The following is a 23,495-nucleotide window of genomic DNA, read 5'->3' on the forward strand; positions in this document are numbered from 1 at the left end:
GGCATGGCGTCATTCCGTAGACCGGAAGAAGCGTGGGAACACGTGAAACGATTGTTGTCTACTCCTGAGAATACACCTGCCTCCACCTCCCCCTCCCTGCATATGTGGAAGTAACCTCTAATAAAGCACCCCAGCGGCATACCATATTGGTGAGTGCACGTCTCTTTACTCTCTCTGTTTGTATTATAGTAGTTATATTCTTGTATATAGGAGCAGTATTATAGTAGTTATATTCTTGTATATAGGGGCAGTATAATAGTAGTTATATTCTTGTATATAGGGGCAGTATTATAGTAGTTATATTCTTGTATATAGGAGCAGTATTATAGTAGTTATAGTCTTGAATATAGGGAGCAGTATCGTAGTAGTTATATTCTTGTACATAGGAGCAGTATTATAGTAGTTATACAAGGTGAGAGCTAGATGGCTGGCACTACGGGGAATCCCACACCGTGAGCAGTGCTATGGACGGCTAGCTCCTACCTGGATATGGTTACGGCTAGTGGAGGTGCTCGGCGCCAGAGGAAAACAGTCCAACATGGAACAGGTAGAGAAATAGAGGCGGTCACTCACCACTTGTTGTGCCGAAAAAGAGTCCTTTATTTGTCCAGGAATGAACGTAGCAGGAAAGGGGGAAGGTGGAGGAGCGGGTGCAATCAGACGAACGTTTTCGCGGTCTCCCGCTTCGTCAGGTCTGGCGTATAGTTAGTTATAGTAGTTATGTTCTTGTACATAGGAGCAGTATTATAGTAGTTATATTCTTGTATATAGGGGGCAGTATTATAGTAGTTATATTCTTATATACAGGAGCAGTATTATAGTAGTTATATTCTTGTATATAGGAGCAGTATTATAGTAGTTATATTCTTGTATATAGGAGCAGTATCATAGTAGTTATATTCTTGTATATAGGGAGCAGTATCATAGTAGTTATGTTCTTGTACATAGGATCAGGATTATAGTAGTTTTAAAAGAAAAACCCAACAACATTGCCCATAGTTGATCTTTAGGCAATGCTTTATCCTACATGTTTCTTTACATCCACATGGCTCTTTAAGGAGTTAACTGTTTCTATCATCGCTGCTTACAATCATTATTTATGCATATGAAATCAAACGTGGCCAAGCGAGGAGAATTTTTAAATAGTTGGTGCTCAATGCTACAATTATCAAGGCAGCAATTTGCTATTTAAGTGCTGGTCTAGCTGTGTGTCTCATAAGCAAAAAACCCACCCAAATGGGACAAAATGGCACTTTACAGTGGGAGGGCGGCATCTACAACAACAAAGGCGAATCAGAGGCTTTATAGCAGTTTACAGAAGCAAGTTCCCCCAAGAAAAAATTAAACCTGGGACTTAAAGGTGACTATGGGTTTAAAGTGGTATGCACTTTAAAAAAAAAAACACTTAATGTTGTTTTTTACTTTACACATAGAAACATAGAAGATTGTCAGCAGAAAAATACCCCTTGGTCCATCAAGTATTTAATATTTACTTTCTTAGGATTATCTTAGGATAGATACTTAACCCAGACAGGTTTAAAGCCAGTTATTAAAGATTTACCACATCTGCTGGAAGTTTGTTCTAGGCATCTACTACTCTTTCAGTAAACTAATATTTTCAAGATAGTAGCAGATTTCATATGCTAATGAGGCATTTAGGTGCACTTGGGGGGGAAGGGGAGGGGTACTGCCCCAAGTGCACTAATCCACCCCTCTTAACTAATATTAGCAGCCAAGAGCACCGCTCCAATATACAGGAAAACTGCACTGATGATGAAGAAAAAAAACAACAAAACTTACCTTCATCCTCAGGGCCCTGTGCGCTGTAGGGACATTGACTCCTGACGAAGCTGCGAGGCAGCAGTGATACGCGTGGCGTACGGCCCAATACTTTATAGGTTGTATGATGTGTATGCACTGTGCTTTATTGTTGTACTCTCGCCATTATTATTTTTTTCCAATACTCCCTGATATCTGGACCATTCTTTGTGGATCTATTACATCCTTGTCCAGTGGGGTGCACACTCTATACCATAGACTGTTTTGCTTTATGTTTTAAAATTTTGTTACTATGCTTCACCATCCTGGTGTGCACATGTTTTTTTTATACATGTCCCTTTTCTTCTCTTGCTATAGGGAAATATCAGCAGGTTAGTTGCTTCTAACATGCTGTTAGTTTCCCTTAAAAGGGGTTACCAGCGCTACAAAACATGGCCACTTTTCCCCCTCTCTTGTCTGCCGTTCAGGTGTGGTTTGCAATAAAGCTCCATTTACTTCAATGGAACTGAGTTTGAAACCCCACCCAATCTGGAGAAAAGAGAGGGGGAAAGTGGCCATGTTTTTGCAGCGCTGGATAACCCCTTTAACTTGGTACAACAATGGATAAAGCAATATGGAGCAAGGTGCTGCAATCTGGTACACCGCCTCTTTAATTGCATCCCGCATGACCATTACTATGTGTGTTTTATGTTTTTTGCCAGAAAATTGTAATTTCTACCTTGTCATGATCACTCTATCACAGATAAGGTAAAGTTAGGGTTCTAAATTACTATGGTCAACTACTTATTACAAGGAACTTCATAGTGTACAATAGAATATACCAGAAATATTCAGGGTCCGGAAGCTTTACCTAAAAATAGTTATTCTTCTTCCCGCCTACCAACAATCAATGCACGGTCAAGAGAGTTGTCAGGTATGACAGATGAAGTGAGCCTGGAATTATCTATTATATGTTCCGGTGGTATGTTACATTGATGAACTGTGAGAAATAGACGGGTAGAGAAAGAATGAGAGGAGACAACAGTACATCCTGTTAACAAAGAATAAGAGGAGACACAATAGTACATGCTGTTAACAAAGCGCTTTTACAAAACTCCCTTTCAATCGATAGCTATAAAAGAAGAGAGAGAGAAGAGAGTAGAATTCATGCCTGCGCCCAAAGTAAACGGTAGTGAAAGGATAAAATTTTTCAAAAACATCACAGTCGAATACAAGATCTTGCTTTCAGCTTCTTAAAGAAGCCGGCGAGTCCTTCTCGGCCTCCGACGAGCTCATCCTTTTCTGTCGTCCTCGCGGTTATTGTATTCTCACAATCAGCTATCGGTGTGCTGTCACCGGGGATTCAGAAGAGACAAGCAGGGGCCGCGTTGTTGCTGACAAGGACTGTGAACTAATGTGGTGAGATAAGAGCGCTCTGCGTTTGGTTGGGGCATAGTAAGGCAGATAAGCAGTATTTTTCTATAACCCTAAGTCCCAGGCCGGCTTAATCCAATCTCTGTTAGTACAATCAATGTCTTTCGGGATTAGCTGAGACACGCAGGTCAGAGGGGCCGGGCGCGTGTTGCGGCTGATTACACGGAGGAGTCTAAGAATGATGAGGTAACTATACGAGAGATGGATAACCATCTCAGCCGGTTGTGTTTTTCTAACCTTCTGTAGGTAAACGCTGGGTAATTCACGGCTTTTAGGTTTTGGGAAAAAAAATAGCAAACTGCATATGTGGAATAAAATGTTAATGTATTCGAAAGGAGACAGACGATGTTTATCTCGACAAGCAAACGGCAAAATCACAACCTAACCTTTACGAGTAAAACATAAAAGAGAAAAGTACACAACAACAATTGCAGATACTCTGTGGAGATTTGGTGAGGAAGGATGTTGTAGTCTGAATAAACACTCCTCAATACTGTAATCGCCAAGAAGGATGAGCCATAGCAATATGCAAATCGAGGAAGTTGCTGGTGTCGTTAAAGGAGAACTCCGGGCTGGGGAAGGGGAGGAAGAAAGTAGTAACATGCTTCTGGGTCTGAGTGAGTACCTGGGACGTGCAAAATAGGCACATGACATCCCAGGTCCCCACTCAGACCCAGAAGCGCCCAGGATCGGGGAACTGGATCTGCGGGATACCACCAACAGCACTGCAGCGGGGAAGTGAGAACTTGTCACTACTTTCATCCTCCCTACCACTCTGCCAAAAATCACCCCAGCCCAGAGTTCTCCTTAAAGATCTGAAAATGATCACATTTGCATTGAGCACTGATCTGTGACATGGGAGCAGCTTTAATGTTGTAAAAGTCAGGCCGAATGCAGATTTTTTTTCAGCTACATAAAACTTTGGAAATTAGATCAGGTCAGTAGAGTGATGGCGGAATGCCTCCTAGTCATAGCTGTGCCAATCATCCCCACCTGCCACAAGCTGAGAGGGACAGGACACTTGAGCCAAGTTACCATGGGTCCATCACTATCAGATCGCTATGCACATAGAGTGAGGTGTTGAACATTGTGTATCCCAGTGGTTGGGAGACGAAAAACGAACTAGAATGACAGCAAGAGGTGCACAGAGGCAAACCCCTGCACGGACAGATCATCAAATTAGAATACCGGTACATAGTGTTTCACTTTATACAGCCAGTGAATTTGAACCAGGGCATCCAAAAGTCTCAACACAAATCAGAAGGCGCTTGTGTGACATTGGGCAGACATCACGTCATCATTTACAAAGGCTCTTAGAGTTACGTGGGCAACACCGTGTAGCCTTTATAAGGGAACATCACACTGGTCCTTATCACCAGGATTATGGTGTGGCACAGGCAAAATGACATATTTGGTCAGCTCTCCTACAACACCATTAACAATAGGCAGGAGCATGTTACCATGGCTGAAATTGCAAACACACAAAAAAATGCAACAGCTCACCGCAATGGCAAGACACAGACTCAACACAGATATAAAAATTGCTAAAAGCAGCCCTTAAAAAATCTCCATAAAAATAATGGGGCTCTCGGCCTACCATTTACATGAGGCCACCTTATCGTAGTGGGATGGTTCACACTGTTTGCAAATGGTATGCCAAGAGTTCCATTATATTTATGGAGATTTTTTTAGCAGTTGGGGGGCTGCTTTTAGCAATTTTCATATCTGTATCGAGTCTGTGTCTTGCCATTAGCGGTGAGCTGTTGCATTGTTTGTGTTTTTGTAGGATTATGGTGTGGGGTGGTGATAAGGTGAATTATACCTTTTTTATCCACCTCATCCCCAAGTGACTATCCCTGTCCAAATTGAATAAAGCCGAGTGCTAGCGACGAGTAGATAACAACATACACAGATAGTTGGTATTGCCTTCTCTCTCAGCCGAGATAGAAGTATATACTCTCTCTTTATTTCGTTTCACATTGATTATATCCTCCTTCATTATAGGCGGAGTTTCAAGTCACAAAGAGTATACATATAATACTGTAATTGGTTATTCCATAAATGTTTTCCATACTGCACAGCGAGCTGGGTTAGTGATTAGGCGCCTGTGTTATCAGTCAGACATCACATTCTTCTTTTGTGAATTCAGGGCGGCAACATTCCTGTCTCTTACAGACCAGTTTTGTCTTCCTAGAGGTTGCTCCAAAGCTGACAACATTCCTGTCTCTTACAGACCAGTTTTGTCTTCCAGCTTTGGAACCACCTCTAGGAGGTATCTTAAAGATTACAAACCCCTCTGTAACAGCTCAGCATCATATTGACTTGGTCATGGATGCGTGGTACAGCCAACTTTCTGACACCAGCTGATTTGAAAAATTTTTTTCCCCCCAGGAGTACCCCTTTTAGCCTCTCCTCTCTGAGTATATATACAAGAAGCAGCAGGAGAACAGACATAGAATCATCAGGAACATGAGTTCTTATCCAGCCTCTTACCGCACTGCCTCAGCCACGCTGTTGGAGGTGTGCCCGGACAGGGCGTCATGTAGGTTGCGGATGAAGTAATCTCTGTATTCTTCTGAAAGTGCCATGAATGTGCCCCCCATGACAATGAACTCCACCTTGTCCACGCTGTGCCCAAGCTGCTTGAGCTGTTAGGGAACAATGTAGAAAAAAAATTGCGGTAATTACTGAGCGGTGCGGGCTGATCCTCTCATTATGAGTACACGCAATTATCCCCTTGTGGCAAAACGATGCGATTTCTTACAAAAAAGTATGAGCTGTGATGTGAACACAAGACAAGATTTCTGTATAGAGCGGGAGGAGATCAAGTTTATGTAAAAGTTTAAACCTAAACTAGACTAAGAAACCAATACAAAACATTCTTCAGACTCTAACAGCCCGAGGCACAGAAGAACACAACTCGGTAATTGTAAGGGGTGGGCTCAGGAACGACCGCTGGATCATTTGTGCGGCACATTGCTGCAATCAGCTGCACATGTTCTATTACAGGGGAGATGTGCAGCTGACAGCCCATGATTTTTTTTACAGGTCGGATCAGCTGATAAACAGGTGTTTGCTATACCTTAGATACATAGCAAACCCTTAAAAGGGAATCTGTCAGCACCAGGGCCCTAACTGAGGTGCTGACCGTGTGCTGTAGCTGGCATTCCCCTTGTCAGCATGGTGCCTTTTGGTAATTTGTCCGTGCAGTGGATTATACACAATCTTGGGTCTCCTACTGTAATAAAGAGTCAAAGAGGAGTTGTAGCTCAGCATTTGTGCCGCACTTTGGTGCGCCTCACCACTCCTTGCTCTTCTTTATAAATAATCTCTGCTGCTCGGCCTCCTGCTCACTCAGCCGTCAGCCAGTATCTCTGAGTGTTTATTTCAGTCATAAACCGATCTGCAATCAGATATAGTTGAATCTTCGAGCCTAAAGGCCCTATTACACAGAGCCATTATTGTTTAAAAATTTGCTATAACGACCAAAAATGAACACTTATCTACCCATGTATTAACACCCAATGATCAAACGGTCTAGGGGTAAATCACTGGTCTAGGGTCTAGAGACCTGTGTTCAATTCCCCTGATAGAAATTACAAAAAAAAAAAATTTTAAATGAAAAATTTTAGGACCTGATTGGTAATTCTTTGCTTTGCACTTATACTTGCACTTTGCAAATTATACAATAATGAGGAAAAGAAAAGAAAAATACTTTATTTTATTTCCATCAAGGGAATCAAACCAAGGGAAAAAAAAAATGTTGTTGGTCTCTAGACAGTGAGCTACCCTTGGCCAAGGCTCCTACACAGTTAGATGATGAGATTCAACTTTATCTGATTGCAGGTTAGTCGTCAGCTGGCAGTTTATGTCTGACATAGACAAACACTCTGAGACACTTGCTGACAGCACAGGTGAGCAGGAGGCCGGGAAGCAGAAATTATTCAGGAGTGTAAAACTGTTTTGAAGGATAGAGGCAGAATAACAGTAGAGGCTTTTACCTTAGAGCCTCTTGTGTTTTATGTATTTCACCCCAATTCGGAGTACACATGATTCTGGGACAAGGCTGCAGGCCGTGGGTCAAGTGTCTAGGATGTTCCCAAAGGAAAAGAGGAGCACATTTCAAATAGTGCGAAAGAAAAAAAAAATCTCAAGACTATGCATAATTCCGTCCTCAAATACAAAATACCAAAAGGTAAGGGAACTGTCAATGACAACACACTCTCATTACCTCGGGTGGGGCCCTATTGCTGACAGATTCCAATTAAACTAGGTAATAATTTTGTAATTTATACTTTACTATAACTGTTAGTATAAGGCATCATCCCCTTTTTTTCACAGCAGAGTAAAAAAAATTCAAAAAATTTAAGAGCTTTCCGTAGTCCATGAAGGAAGGGGCCCTACCCTGCACCATAAAAGAAGGATGCCCTACCCTGAACCATAAAGAAAGGAAGCCCTACCCTGGACCATAAAGGAAGGATGCCCTTGATAAGGCCAGCTATTGGGATTTTACCTACTTGCACCGTACCTATATGACTACACCTATATATACTGCCCTCTGAAGAGACTGGAGATGATCAGAGCGTGATCGGAGGGTGACAGAAAGATGTTCTGGATGAAGAAGAGGAATGCTGGAAGCACGTCAATGAGAACAACTCCTGGAAAGTTATCATTTATAGTCACAATACCCAAGGAACGGAAGAACAAAGGAGAGACTCTTATCTATAAACAATTTTTGAATAATAAAACATTGTGTTACCCTGACTGCGCCGAACAGGATGCTACTGACCATTTATGGACTGGCCTACCAGAGGGTGACATGTATGTGTCTTGTGACTTGAAACCCCGCCTGTATTGGATGTTACATATTTCATATGAATGAGTAGTACCGCCCCATATTCTGTCTATAAAATGTGATTACCATAATAAAACTTGGCCCATTTATCCAGGTTTATAATCATGATACAATGTCTTATCTGTGTCCGTGATTTATAAGTGACGAGTTGGTAATACTGCAGGTTACAACTCTAGATATATTTAAAAACCATCCTGTACCTGGGTTTTTGACTTCTTCTCCATAGAGAGGGGTCAACATCTAAATTTAGACTTATCACCCTACCCTGGACCATAACGGAAGGGGGCCCTACCCTGCACCATAAAGGAAGGATGCCCTACCCTGCATCATAAAGAAAGAATGCCCTACCCTGGACCATAAAGAAAGGATGCCCTACCCTGCACCATAAAGAAAGGATGCCCTACCCTGCACCATAAAGAAAGGATGCCCTACCCTGCACCATAAAGAAAGGATGCCCTACCCTGCACCATAAAGAAAGGATGCCCTACCCTGCACCATAAAGAAAGGATGCCCTACCCTGCACCATAAAGAAAGGATGCTCTACCCTGCACCATAAAGAAAGGATGCCCTACCCTGCACCATAAAGAAAGGATGCCCTACCCTGGACCATAAAGTAAGGATGCCCTACCCTGCACCATAATGGAAGGGGGCCCTACCCTGCACCATAAAGGAAGGATGCCCTACCCTGCACCATAAAGAAAGGATGCCCTACCCTGCACCATAAAGAAAGGATGCCCTACCCTGCACCATAAAGAAAGGATGCCCTACCCTGGACCATAAAGTAAGGATGCCCTACCCTGCACCATAATGGAAGGGGGCCCTACCCTGCACCATAAAGGAAGGATGCCCTACCCTGCACCATAAAGAAAGGATGCCCTACCCTGCACCATAAAGAAAGGATGCCCTACCCTGGACCATAACGGAAGGGGGCCCTACCCTGCACCATAAAGAAAGGATGCCCTACCCTGGACCATAACGGAAGAGGGCCCTACCCTGGACCATAACGGAAGGGGGCCCTACCCTGCACCATAAAGAAAGGATGCCCTACCCTGCACCATAAAGAAAGGATGCCCTACCCTGCACCATAAAGAAAGGATGCCCTACCCTGCACCATAAAGAAAGGATGCCCTACCCTGCACCATAAAGAAAGGATGCCCTACCCTGCACCATAAAGAAAGGATGCCCTACCCTGCACCATAAAGAAAGGATGCCCTACCCTGCACCATAAAGAAAGGATGCCCTACCCTGCACCATAAAGAAAGGATGCCCTACCCTGCACCATAAAGAAAGGATGCCCTACCCTGCACCATAAAGAAAGGATGCCCTACCCTGCACCATAAAGAAAGGATGCCCTACCCTGCACCATAAAGAAAGGATGCCCTACCCTGGACCATAAAGAAAGGATGCCCTACCCTGCACCATAAAGAAAGGATGCCCTACCCTGGACCATAAAGAAAGGATGCCCTACCCTGGACCATAAAGGAAGGATGCCCTTACCCTGGACCATAAAGAAAGGATCCCCTACCCTGGACCATAAAGAAAGGATCCCCTACCCTGCACCATAAAGAAAGGATGCCCTACCCTGGACCATAAAGAAAGGATGCCCTACCCTGGACCATAAAGGAAGGATGCCCTACCCTGCACCATAAAGAAAGGATGCCCAACCCTGGACCATAAAGAAAGGATGCCCTACCCTGCACCATAAAGAAAGGGGACCCTACCCTGCACCATAAAGAAAGGATGCCCTACCCTGCACCATATAGAAAGGATGCCCTACCCTGCACCATAAAGAAAGGATGCCCTACCCTGCACCATAAAGAAAGGATGCCCTACCCTGGACCATAATGGAAGGGGGCCCTACCCTGCACCATAAAGAAAGGATGCCCTACCCAGCACCATAAAGAAAGGATGCCCTACCCTGCACCATAAAGAAAGGATGCCCTACCCTGCACCATAAAGAAAGGATGCCCTACCCTGCACCATAAAGAAAGGATGCCCTACCCTGCACCATAAAGAAAGGATGCCCTACCCTGCACCATAAAGAAAGGATGCCCTACCCTGCACCATAAAGAAAGGATGCCCTACCCTGCACCATAAAGAAAGGATGCCCTACCCTGGACCATAAAGAAAGGATGCCCTACCCTGCACCATAAAGAAAGGATGCCCTACCCTGGACCATAAAGAAAGGATGCCCTACCCTGGACCATAAAGGAAGGATGCCCTACCCTGCACCATAAAGAAAGGATCCCCTACCCTGGACCATAAAGAAAGGATCCCCTACCCTGGACCATAAAGAAAGGATCCCCTACCCTGCACCATAAAGAAAGGATGCCCTACCCTGGACCATAAAGAAAGGATGCCCTACCCTGGACCATAAAGGAAGGATGCCCTACCCTGCACCATAAAGAAAGGATGCCCAACCCTGGACCATAAAGAAAGGATGCCCTACCCTGCACCATAAAGAAAGGGGACCCTACCCTGCACCATAAAGAAAGGATGCCCTACCCTGCACCATATAGAAAGGATGCCCTACCCTGCACCATAAAGAAAGGATGCCCTACCCTGCACCATAAAGAAAGGATGCCCTACCCTGGACCATAATGGAAGGGGGCCCTACCCTGCACCATAAAGAAAGGATGCCCTACCCTGCACCATAAAGAAAGGATGCCCTACCCTGCACCATAAAGAAAGGATGCCCTACCCTGCACCATAAAGAAAGGATGCCCTACCCTGCACCATAAAGAAAGGATGCCCTACCCTGGACCATAAAGAAAGGATGCCCTACCCTGCACCATAAAGAAAGGATGCCCTACCCTGCACCATAAAGAAAGGATGCCCTACCCTGCACCATAAAGAAAGGATGCCCTACCCTGCACCATAAAGAAAGGATGCCCTACCCTGCACCATAAAAAAAGGATGCCCTACCCTGGACCATAACGGAAGGGGGCCCTACCCTGCACCATAAAGAAAGGATGCCCTACCCTGGACCATAACGGAAGGGGGCCCTACCCTGCACCATAAAGAAAGGATGCCCTACCCTGGACCATAACGGAAGGATGCCCTACCCTGGACCATAACGGAAGAGGGCCCTAGCCTGGACCATAACGGAAGAGGGCCCTACCCTGGACCATAAAGTAAGGATGCCCTACCCTGCACCATAATGGAAGGGGGCCCTACCCTGCACCATAAAGGAAGGATGCCCTACCCTGCACCATAAAGAAAGGATGCCCTACCCTGCACCATAAAGAAAGGATGCCCTACCCTGCACCATAAAGAAAGGATGCCCTACCCTGGACCATAACGGAAGGATGCCCTAGCCTGGACCATAAAGAAAGGATGCCCTACCCTGGACCATAAAGGAAGGATGCCCTACCCTGGACCATAACGGAAGAGGGCCCTACCCTGGACCATAACGGAAGAGGGCCCTACCCTGGACCATAACGGAAGAGGGCCCTACCCTGGACCATAAAAGAAGGAAGCCCTACCCTGGACCATAATGGAAGGATGCCCCACCTTGGACCATAAGGGAAGAGGGCCCTACCCTGGAACATAACGGAAGAGGGCCCTACCCTGGACCATAACGGAAGAGGGCCCTACCCTGGACCATAACGGAAGAGGGCCCTACCCTGGACCATAAAAGAAGGAAGCCCTACCCTGGACCATAATGGAAGGATGCCCCACCTTGGACCATAAGGGAAGAGGGCCCTACCCTGGAACATAACGGAAGAGGGCCCTACCCTGGACCATAATGGAAGGGGGCCCTACCCTGGACCATAACGGAAGGGGGCCCTACCCTGGACCATAACGGAAGGGGGCCCTACCCTGGACCATAACGGAAGGGGGCCCTACCCTGGACCATAACGGAAGGGGGCCCTACCCTGGACCATAACGGAAGGGGGCCCTACCCTGGACCATAACGGAAGGGGGCCCTACCCTGGACCATAATGGAAGGGGGCCCTACCCTGGACCATAAAAGAAGGAGGCCCTACTACAATAAAATGCTGATCTCTATCACAGCAAGGACAGAGTGATTAAATCTGCATAGAATATATTTCCTATTCATTTTGATTAAAACGTATTAATTATCCTCCATATTTGACATTTCCTTCCCACGGATGGAAATGTCGTGTGTCGGTCATGTGACTAACGGGAAATCTCAGTTGATCCTGTAACATTTCGGTCCTGCGCACAGATAATAAGCTGGAGGGTCGGTGCTGCTCCACTATTCATCCATCTTCCCTATTTCTCAATAATATTTCCATCTCTACATTACAGGGATTATAGTAAGAATATGACGCCTGAGCCTCGCCGCATTAACCTCTTCCTGCCGCAGCAATTTCATGTTCTGCTCTGCACCTTCTAAGAATCATAACCTTTGAAGTTTTCAGTCGATAGAGCCATATAGGCCTAAAAATAAAAAATTCTGTGCGGTAATAATGAAGAAAACCAAGCTGCACTGTGTTGCCGTACACAGCGCCTTCCTAGATTTCCCAGTATGAGGAGCACTTAGATGGTGGGTCTTCCCAAGACCATCAGCTACCAAGTTAGCAGCTCATCATCCCATGATCACACCCCACAGTCTAACCTTTTAGATGCCGTGCCCAAAACTGCCCAAAGTACCTAGGGATGTAATTACCATGATCAGAGTTATCTCTGATCCCAGCCACCGGCGATACCAGAAGGCCTTAATCTATGGGCTGTACCTGATCAACTCTATGTCTTGTCTGTAGGAAAGGGTCATACCGAGCCCGGATGGCACGCATGGATGTTGGCTGCACACAAAAGAGAAGATATTAGTGAAACATTGCAGAATCTATCAATCCTAAAGATCCCCCTCCTAAAGGGGTAGTTCAGCAAAAAAAATGTTCCTTTCAAATCAACCGGTACCAGAAAGTGCCAGACATTTGTAATTTACTTCTATTAAAAAATGTCCAGTCTTCCAGTACTTATCAGCTGCTGTATGTCCTGAAGGAAGTGGTGTTCTTGTGTTCTTTTCAGTCTGGAGAGCAGGAGAGGTTTTCTATGTGGATTTGCTACTGCTTTGTACACCAACAGAGGTGGCAGCAGAGAGCACTTTCTGGCAACAGTCAGCATCCTGGGGGGGTCAGCCACATTGTGATACTGCAGCTCGGCCCCATACACGTCTGCATCCTGGGGGGTCAGCCACATTGTGATACTGCAGCTCGGCCCCATACACGTCAGGTCCTGGGAGGTCAGCCACATTGTGATACTGCAGCTCAGCCCCATACACGTCAGGTCCTGGGAGGTCAGCCACATTGTGATACTGCAGCTCAGCCCCATACACGTCAGCATCCTGGGGGGTCAGCCACATTGTGATACTGCAGCTCGGCCCCATACAAGTCAGCGTCCTGGGGGGTCAGCCACATTGTGACACTGCAGCTCGGCCCCATACACGTCAGCGTCCTGGGGGGTCAGCCACATTGTGATACTGCAGCTCGGCCCCATACACATCAGCATCCTGGGGGGTCAGCCACATTGTGATACTGCAGCTCGGCCCCATACACATCTGCGTCCTGAGGGGTCAGCTGCGCAGTGATACTGCAGCTCAGCCCCACACGCGTCAAATGAGCTGTAATTCCAAAGGCAACCCATAGAAAGGTATGGCGCTGTTTCTTAAACAGAGGAGGGACGGCTGTATACCAAATAATACAAGGGGGGCAGAGGGGCAGAGTTGCCATTATGTGACCCCTCTCTACTAAATAAAGCTGAACAGGAACCATGTAAAGACAATCCCTGACTAATATAACCTGTACCTATAAGACCCCAGCAGCTTATACAGTAATGACCTCACCTCATATCCTGTATACGACTGGGTGGAGTACTCAAAATCAGAATCTGGACCACCGGGGCAATACCTGCAGAAGAGCACAAGAGACTATTCATCTATACAGTATCAAGAGCAATGTAATGTATGTACACAGTGACCCCACCAGCAGAATAGTGAGTGCAGCTCTGGAGTATAATACAGGATGTAACTCAGGATCAGTACAGGATAAGTAATGTAATGTATGTACACAGTGACCCCACCAGCAGAATAGTGAGTGCAGCTCTGGAGTATAATATAGGATGTAACTCAGGATCAGTGATGTAATGTATGTACACAGTGACCCCAGCAGCAGAATAGTGAGTGCAGCTCTGGAGTATAATACAAGATAAGTACCATCACAGAAGAATGGTCTTGTAACTTACACACAAATGTTTCCTGTGAAGTTAATATGAGGGCATCTGTGAGGTTTACACATGACCGCGACCACAGCAATCTGCAAGAGAATAGAACTATTACAATACATGGAACATGACGGGATACTGGCATTTATATACAGTAGGTATTGTCTTTTAACCTTCCTTCTTGTAATTGCTGTGAAGGTCAGAATGGAATAGAGGATAAGGACAGGAGTTTATCATGAACAGAGATGGCCGTTCTTACCCCGCTGGCTGTACGGATCGGTTTCGCTTTTAACTTTGGCACAAGAACTTTGCGATGCTGCGGAGGGACGGCGGCAATGATGTCCACCAGGCGCGGCTGAGCAGACAGACCATACTTGGCGGATGTTTTGGTCTTCAACCTGCATTTTTAGAAAACACTGAACGTTAGATATAGCGGCACATCAAGTCCTTCAGCAGACAGGCAGGATTTTTTTTAATTATCCGAGACGGCTCGACTCCACATTGTCAGCATCGCCGTAGCTGCGGGGATAAACACAAAGCGCACCGACAAGACGTTCTGCACACAAATCCAATTACACAGCACGGCGTTGGGGCCTTCATCAAACACACAGCACTTTGAACATGCGCCTCCTGATCGCCCGGCTCCGAGCTCCAGCTGTTCCAATAATACAGACGGCCGCAGCTCTTCCCAAGGTGGCACAAATTGGCTATTTACAAAGTTTCCGAGGAGGAGGAGAGCGGAGGAATCGTCGGAGGGAAAGAAACCTCTGCGCGCGCACAAAGTCAAATAGCACCAGGGTCCGGCGAGGGCAGAGAAAATATCACCGCCACGTCTCCCCGCCACAGATGACATTCATACGACGTGCGACCGGTTCGTCAATATTTGTATCTTCTACCTAAAGAGTAAACGTCTGAAGAGGTGACGGGATCCTGTGAGGGCTGTCAGGGGAATCTTATGCCTATCCATCACATAAGAGCACAGGTCAAAAGCCCCCACAGGATCAGGGCACTCCTCTGCTGAAATACTCTGTGCTGCTTTATAGCCAGGTCATTCCATTGTGTGATTCCCACTCTGTGACTTACCTTAAGTCCAGAACCCTTCCCTCCTAAGATACTCTGTGCTGCTGTGGAGCCGGCTCCTTCTGTTCCTCTGATATCAGCATACTCCTCTCCTGAAATACTCTGTGCTGCTGTGGAGCCGGCTCCTTCTGTTACTAAATGTTCCTCTGATATCAGCATACTCCTCTCCTGAAATACTCTGTGCTGCTGTGGAGCCGACTCCTTCTGTTCCTCTGATATCAGCATACGCCTCTCCTGAAATACTCTGTGCTGCTTTATAGCCAGTTTCTTCCGTAGTGTGATCCCCTAAGCCCTGCACACTTCTCTCCTAAGATACTCTGTGCAGCTGTGGACCCAGGTCATTTCATTGTGTGATCCCCCCTCTGTGACTTTCCCTGAGTCCAGCACATTCCTCTCCTAAGATACTCTGTGCTGCTGTGGACCCAGGTCATTCCATTGTGTGATCCCCCCTCTGTGACTTTCCCTGAGTCCAGCACATTCCTCTCCTAAGATACTCTGCGCTGCTGTGGACCCAATTCCTGCAAATATATTGCTGTAAAGCCAGTTCCATGCAATACATGATCCTCAGCCTGTGACTTTCCATAAGTCCAGAACACAGTTACATAATACTCTGTGCTGCTGTGGACTTGGGTCATTCCATTGTGTGAGTGTGAGTTTATGACTTCCCCCGAGTCCAGGACATTTCTCTCCTTAAATACTCTGTGCTGCGATGGAGCCAGCCCCTGATTCTTAGTCTAGGACTTTCCAAAAGTCCAGAATACACTTATATAATACTCTGTGCTGCTGTGGAGCCAGCTCCTTCCAGTATGTGAACGTCAGCCTTTGTCCTCTCCAAGATCAACACACTTCTCTCCTGAAATACTTTGTGCTGCTGTCAAGCCAGCTCCTTTTACAATATAAATAATCCCATAATATCAGCACAATCCTCTCCTGAAATACTCTGTGCTGGCAAGAACCCAGCTCCTTCTACAGTGTCCGATCCATCTGTCACGTCCCATATGAACCTCTGCTGAACTACTTAGGATGTAAATGTCTTTTGATATGTGATTTCTATATGTAATATGGAAATTTTCGACCATCCACGCTTGTCACTCCCCTCCTCACATCATCACACTGCCCGTCCTTACCATCAATATGAATGATGTACATTGGTCATCAGCACACTTCTCTCCTGATATACTCTGTGCTGCGGATGACCGTGCTGACTCCAGTACATTCTGTGAATCTATTATATACTACAATATACTATTACAAAAAAAAACACAGGCGGCATATACTATATTCCCTAAACAGAAATGGTGGAGGCTGCAGACTGTATAGTGTCCGATAATCTGGTCTTAGGACCATTTTATGATGGTGCGTATAGATGAGCTCACGCTGGATGTTTGGCCGCAGTGGTAAATAGTATCACTATGTTCATAATGGCACAAGCACCATCTTCAGGAGAATATGAGGAAGAACAACAAATGTGCACTAGCAGAAGCGCCATCTGGTGGCCACAGACGGGAAATAACGGACAGATACATAATAAATGCGCCATCTGGTGGCCATAGATGGGAAATAACTGACATGTATAATAGATGAGACATCTGCGGCTGCAGATAAGTAGGAAACAAACTATATAACAGGACAACGATCCTTTACTTTACGAGGTGATTGAGGAACATGGAATTTACAGTGAGGAGATAAAGAATATGTCAATTACTCAGGAAGAGTACTGAATAAAACCCCCATATGTGTGCTCCCAAAAATGACCTCCACTTGCACACCCCTGACCAACACCTCCATATGTGCGCTCCCTGAATACCAGGAATAACACAGCTACATGTGTGCTCCCTGAACATCACAAATTACACAGCCACATGTGCGCACCCTGAACACCTCCATATGTGCTCTACCTGAACACCACGAACAACACTGCCCCGTGCACTTCCTGGCCATGAATAACACGACGAATAGTACCCTCACATGTGCGCTCCCTGCACACCACTAATTACACTGCTATATGTGTGCTCCCAGAACACCAAAGGTAAAACCCTATGTGCTCTTTCCGATCACCACAAGGGACACTACAGATAACACTGCTATGTGTGCTTCCCAAACACAATTGTCACATGCGCTTCTGAACACCACCACAACGTGTGTACTCCCTCAGCACAACCGCTACATGTGTGTTCCCTGAACACTACGTATAACACCACCACATGTGCGCTCCCTGACCACCAGGAATAACTATGCTACATTTGCTCTCCCTGACCACCACATATAATACCAGGTATAACACCGCTACATGTGCGCTCCCTGACCACCACATATAACACCAGGTATAACACCGCTACATGTACGCTCCCTGACCACCACATATAACACCAGGTATAACACCGCTACATGTACGCTCCCTGACCACCACATATAACACCAGGTATAACACCGCTACATGTGCGCTCCCTGACCACCACATATAACACCAGGTATAACACCGCTACATGTGCGCTCCCTGACCACCACATATAACACCAGGTATAACACCGCTACATGTGCGCTCCCTGACCACAACATATATGGGCTCTCTCAGGTGTGCATCAACCGGAGGGGCGTTCCTTGCAGCCGTGACGCGACGTTTCGGGGTCGCCCCCTTACTCATGCGTGCAGGCTCATTGGACATGCTCCTCTTTATTCACTGTAGCCCGGCCCTTAGTGTCTCGTCATCAGGAATACACAATGATAAGTTACAACCTTATTCACATCATAGTAAAGACGCATTATTGTTATATATATAGTCGGCCAAGCCTATGATATAAAAAGAAAGCTGGGAGATGACCTAAAGTTGTGTTACAAAAAAGATTTAAAACTACATATTTCATTAAGTCCTTGTGGTTCAGGGCTATGCATAGTCTTAATCCAGTAGCATTCTCTTTGCAACAGCCTTTTTCTAACCTCTGCCTGTGTGCCAGTCGCGTCTAGTTGTTCTAATATAACCCATTATAATTCATACACATGATGTCCCATTTTTTTGAAATGTCAGGCCACTGTTGTTTCACCGTATGTTTTTTCCTCTTCCTTTATATCTTTTTTTGCATATTTTCTTATGAGTGCCCTGTGTTCATTAAGTCTCACTTTAATTTGTCTACTTGTTTGGCCTACATAACATTTGCCACAGGGGCATTTTAACATGTATATAACATTATCACTGTTACATGTATAATATCCTCTGTGTGGTATCGTGTAGCCTTTTGTGGGGTGTTGTATATTTTCTCCCTTCATGATTGCTGAGCAATTCTGACAATTAAGACATGCGAATGTCCCTTTTCTTCTAGTCCGTAGGAACCTCTGCTAACCTGTTTTTTCCTTACGTCGCCTCTCACTTCATGATTAGCTATTGTTTTCCCTTTCTTTAAGGCAAATGTGGGTATCTCTTTAAACAGCATCCCAAACTTGGGATCCTTTTGCAGTAATCCCCAATACTTGGTAATTGTTCTTTTTATAAGATTAGTGTGGCAATCATATTTTGTGACGAAAATCAGTTTCTCCCCAGTAGTTTGTCTATCCTTTGGTGTTTCCTGTTGTATCTGTTTAATTTGTTTATGACTATATCCTGTATCATTCTTTCTTTGTTATATTGTTTCTGTGTGTCTTCACTCACTATCCTGTCTACTCTTTTTAGTTCTTTCTTTAAAGCAAATGTGGGTATCTCTTTAAACAGCATCCCAAACAGATTACAAACCACACAAAAACAACAGACATAAATAATTATCTACATAAACAGAGTTACCACCCACCACAAGTGTTCAAAAGTATAGTTAAAAGTCAACTAAAAAGAGTAGACAGGATAGTGAGTGAAGATACACAGAAACAATATAACAAAGAAAGAATGATACAGAAATTCACACAGAGAGGATATAGTCATAAACAAATTAAACAGATACAACAGGAAACACCAAAGGATAGACAAACCACTGGGGAGAAACTGATTTTTGTTACAAAATATGATTGCCACACTAATCTTATAAAAAGAACAATTACCAAGTATTGGGGATTACTGCAAAAGTATCCCAAGTTTGGGATGCTGTTTAAAGAGATACCCACATTTGCTTTAAAGAAAGGGAAAACAATAGCTAATCATGTAGTGAGAGGCGACGTAAGGAAAAAACAGGTTAGCAGAGGTTCCTACGGACTAGAAGAAAAGGGACATTCGCATGTCTTAATTGTCAGAATTGCTCAGCAATCATGAAGGGAGAAAATATACAACACCCCACAAAAGGTTACACGATACCACACAGAGGATATTATACATGTAACAGTGATAATGTTATATACATGTTAAAATGCCCCTGTGGCAAATGTTATGTAGGCCAAACGAGTAGACAAATTAAAGTGAGACTTAATGAACACAGGGCACTCATAAGAAAATATGCAAAAAAAGATATAAAGGAAGAGGAAAAAAAACATACGGTGAAACAACAGTGGCCCGACATTTCAAAAAAATGGGACATCATGTGTATGAATTATAATGGGTTATATTAGAACAACTAGACGCGACTGGCACACAGGCAGAGGTTAGAAAAAAGCTGTTGCAAAGAGAATGCTACTGGATTAAGACTATGCATAGCCTTGAACCACAAGGACTTAATGAAATATGTAGTTTTAAATCTTTTTTGTAACACAACTTTATGTCATCTCCCAGCTTTCTTTTTATATCATAGGCTTGGCCGACTATATATATAACAATAATGCGTCTTTACTATGATGTGAATAAGGTTGTAACTTATCATTGTGTATTCCTGATGACGAGACACTAAGGGCCGGGCTACAGTGAATAAAGAGGAGCATGTCCAATCAGCCTGCACGCATGAGTAAGGGGGCGACCCCGAAACGTCGCGTCACGGCTGCAAGGAACGTCCCTCCGGTTGATGCACACCTGAGAGAGCCCACGCTACCAATGTGAAACAAACAACTGAAAAACATCTGAGAATAAACAGAAAACAGAACGACTAAATGTGAGTGAAATACTTTTCTTTATTGGATGTACCAGAAGTTATAAGAACATTGTGCACCAGAAAACTATGATGCAGAAGTATACAAACAGGCAGGTGGCAGCCTGATCACTGGGAGCACATAAATCCACATATATATCAGTGAGAGAGGTATACATGTGATAGTGGACATTGTTCACACAGACACGTTTTTCCTTGTTACATGTTCCCTGAACACCGCAAACACCACCACATAGCTGTGTTCCCTGATCACCTAAAGTAAAACCCTATGTGCTCTTTCTGACCACAAGGGACACTATGGATAACACTGCTATGTGTGCTTCCCAACTGTCACACGTGCTTCTGAACACCACCATAACATGTGTACTCCCTGAACACCTCCCTGAACCAAGAAGAACACCACTACATGTGCTCTGCCTGAACAGCAGTGACATGTGTGCCTCAGACCATGTGCGCTCCCCTAACACTATGGGTAACACCGCCTTGGAATGTGGGTCCCTGACCACCACCACTAGAACTGAGTTACCTAAAACACCACCACCACATACGCTAAATACAGCTGCCACATGTGTGCCCATCGCCAAACACCATGAACAAAACTCCTACAAGGTACTGCCGCCATGAACAATGCTGCAAAATGTGCACTCCGTGACCACCACCACATGAGCATGTCTTTACACTGCTGCCACACATGCGCCCCTTAACACCAGCCGCACATGTATTTGCTAAACTTCCAGTTTACGAAACATATATAGGCTTAGAAAAACATGTCCGCTTTCCTCCAGAAACAGTGCCACTCTTGCCCTCAGTTTAGGTGTGGTATTAAATTGAAATGAATAGAGCTGAACTGTAATACCACACACTACCTGAGGACAGGGGTGGCGCTGTATTTGCAAGAAAGCGGCTGTGTTTCCCTAAACAATCAGTGATGCAACTGTATTTCATTGTTTTTTTTTGCATTCGCAAAAATTGATGGACGAGGAACCAGGCAATGCTTCAGTACAACTTTTTTTTAATTTTATTTATTCAAACGAACAAATCAGTGACCAAAGACAGATCACTTATATCAATTATTACTCAGGAAAAACAAAGCCAGCAACCTGATTGGTTGCCGTAGGTCTCAATTATTTAAGCCGTCTAGAAGTAAAACAATTACAGTGCCTTGGGAAAGTATTTGGCCCCCCTGAACTTTTCAACCTTTTGCCACATTTCAGGCTTCAAACATAAAGATATAAAAATTTTATTTTTTTTGTAAAGAATCAGCAACAAGTGGGACACAATCGTGAAGTGGAACAAAATTTATTAGATCTTTTAAACTTTTTTAACAAATAAAAAACTGAATATTATTCGGCCCCTTTACTTTCAGTGCAGCAAACTCCCTCCAGAACAGTCATGTCAAACTCTGGCCCACGGGCAATTATTTTTGGCCCGCTGAGCTTTTTGATTGCTGTATTAAATCTGGCCTGCCTGACGTTGTAGCAGAATATGATATGGGTGGTCCGGACAGCCGCTCAGACTGCCTTCTATATAAGAGACTATTCGGAGGGCTGGCTACTATATAAGAGACTATGGGGGAGGGCTGGCTACTATATAAGACACTATTGGGAGATCTGGCTATTTTCTAAGACTATTTGTGAGAGCTGGCTATTATATTAAACTATGGGGCAGGGCTGGCTACTGTATGAGAGACTATTTTAGGGACTGGCTACTATATAGGAGACTATTTGGAGGGCTGGCTACTACATAAGAAACTATTGGGAGGGGTGGCTACTATATATGACACTATTGGGGAGGGTTGGCTTCTTCATAAGAGACTATTGGGAAATCTGGCTACTTTCTAAGACTATTGGTGAGAGCTGGCTATTATATAAAACTATTGGGGAGGGATGGCTACTATATAAGAGACTATTGGGGAGGGATGGCTACTATATAAGAGACTATTTAGAGGGTTGCCTACTATACAAGACACTATTGGGAGGGCTGGCTACTATATTAGAGACTATGGGGGAGGGCTGGCTACTATACGAGACTATTGGGGAGAGCTGGCTACTATATTAGAGACTATGGGGGAGGGCTGGCTACTATACGAGACTATGGGGGAGGGCTGGCTACTATATTAGAGACTATGGGGGAGGGCTGGCTACTATACGAGACTATTGGGGAGAGCTGGCTACTATATGAGACTATGGGGGAGGGCTGGCTACTATATAAGAGACTATTGGGGAGGGATGGCTACTATATAAAGAGACTATTTAGAGGGTTGGCTACTATATAAGAGACTATGGGGGAGGGCAGGCTACTATACAAGACACTATTGGGAGGGCTGGCTACTATATTAGAGACTACTTGGGAGGGATGGCTACTATATAAGACACTATTGGGGGGGGGCGCCATCACAGGGAGCAGAGAGAGAAGGATCACAGTAGATGAGGCAGCCTGGAAGCCTCCTGCCCTCTGTCAGGGTGGGGAGACAGGAGACGATTTAAACTTGATCAAAAGAGGTATTTCCCATACTGTCCTGTCTCCTGGCTGCTGTTTAGCTATAATTTGTGCAAAAGTACAGCAAAGTTACTGTAGATGGTGAAGGACCTTGACCTGTGACTATGATGTCACCGCAGGTCCTGTATGTACACTGACTGCACTATGGAGGAGGAAGAAAGAAAATACAGGTGTGTGGGAAGGGGAGGACAATCAGGGGTGCACAGTTTGGAGTGGGGAGAGGGGAGTGAAGGGTGCCCAGTTTGGAGTGGGGAGGGGGGTACAGCAGTGACACCAGTCTGGGATGGGGGGAGACACACAAGAGAGTGTCCAGTGTCTATTTAGGGGTCTGGCTGTACATTATTCTATCCTTAACCCCTTAATAACTGCTCTCTCCAAATATATATCACATTTATATAAACCTTACCTACTATCTGCAGGGGTAGAGAACCTTGGCTCTCCAGTTGTTGCAGAACTACAACTCCCATCATGTCTGGACAGCCAAAGTTTTAGCTTTGACTGTTCATGTATGATGGGAGTTGTCGTTTTGCAACAGCTGGAGAGCCAAGGTTCCCTACACCAATCTATAAAGCACCTGTATCTGTATATACAGCGACCATAATACAAGAGTCATTTTTCTAAATTATTTCTATATTGAATTTGGTGACGTTATACCTTACTGGAGGTGTTACTGCTGTTGTCTTCGC

The 23,495-nt window shown here is 44.9% G+C and overlaps 1 protein-coding gene across 3 annotated transcripts in view; it reads right to left on the minus strand.

The window, feature by feature from the left end:
- Window positions 1-23,495, minus strand: part of ELP3 (elongator acetyltransferase complex subunit 3) — a 238,387-nt gene that overhangs the window by 59,838 nt on the left and 155,054 nt on the right. For 2 of the 3 annotated variants that reach the window (XM_069975787.1, XM_069975786.1), the window contains exons 2-3: window positions 12,751-12,821; window positions 5,686-5,840 (exon numbers count right to left, since the gene is read on the minus strand). In XM_069975787.1, coding sequence (XP_069831888.1) covers window positions 5,686-5,840; window positions 12,751-12,810 — 215 coding nt within the window. In that variant the 5' untranslated portion in view covers window positions 12,811-12,821. Of the gene's footprint in view, window positions 1-5,685; window positions 5,841-12,750; window positions 12,822-13,859; window positions 13,924-14,257; window positions 14,329-14,495; window positions 14,635-23,495 lie in introns of all 3 variants that reach the window. The other variant, XM_069975785.1, reaches the window with a different exon arrangement.

This window comes from Dendropsophus ebraccatus, chromosome 6 (assembly GCF_027789765.1).
Source record: "Dendropsophus ebraccatus isolate aDenEbr1 chromosome 6, aDenEbr1.pat, whole genome shotgun sequence".
Classification (NCBI taxonomy): Eukaryota; Metazoa; Chordata; class Amphibia; order Anura; family Hylidae; genus Dendropsophus; species Dendropsophus ebraccatus.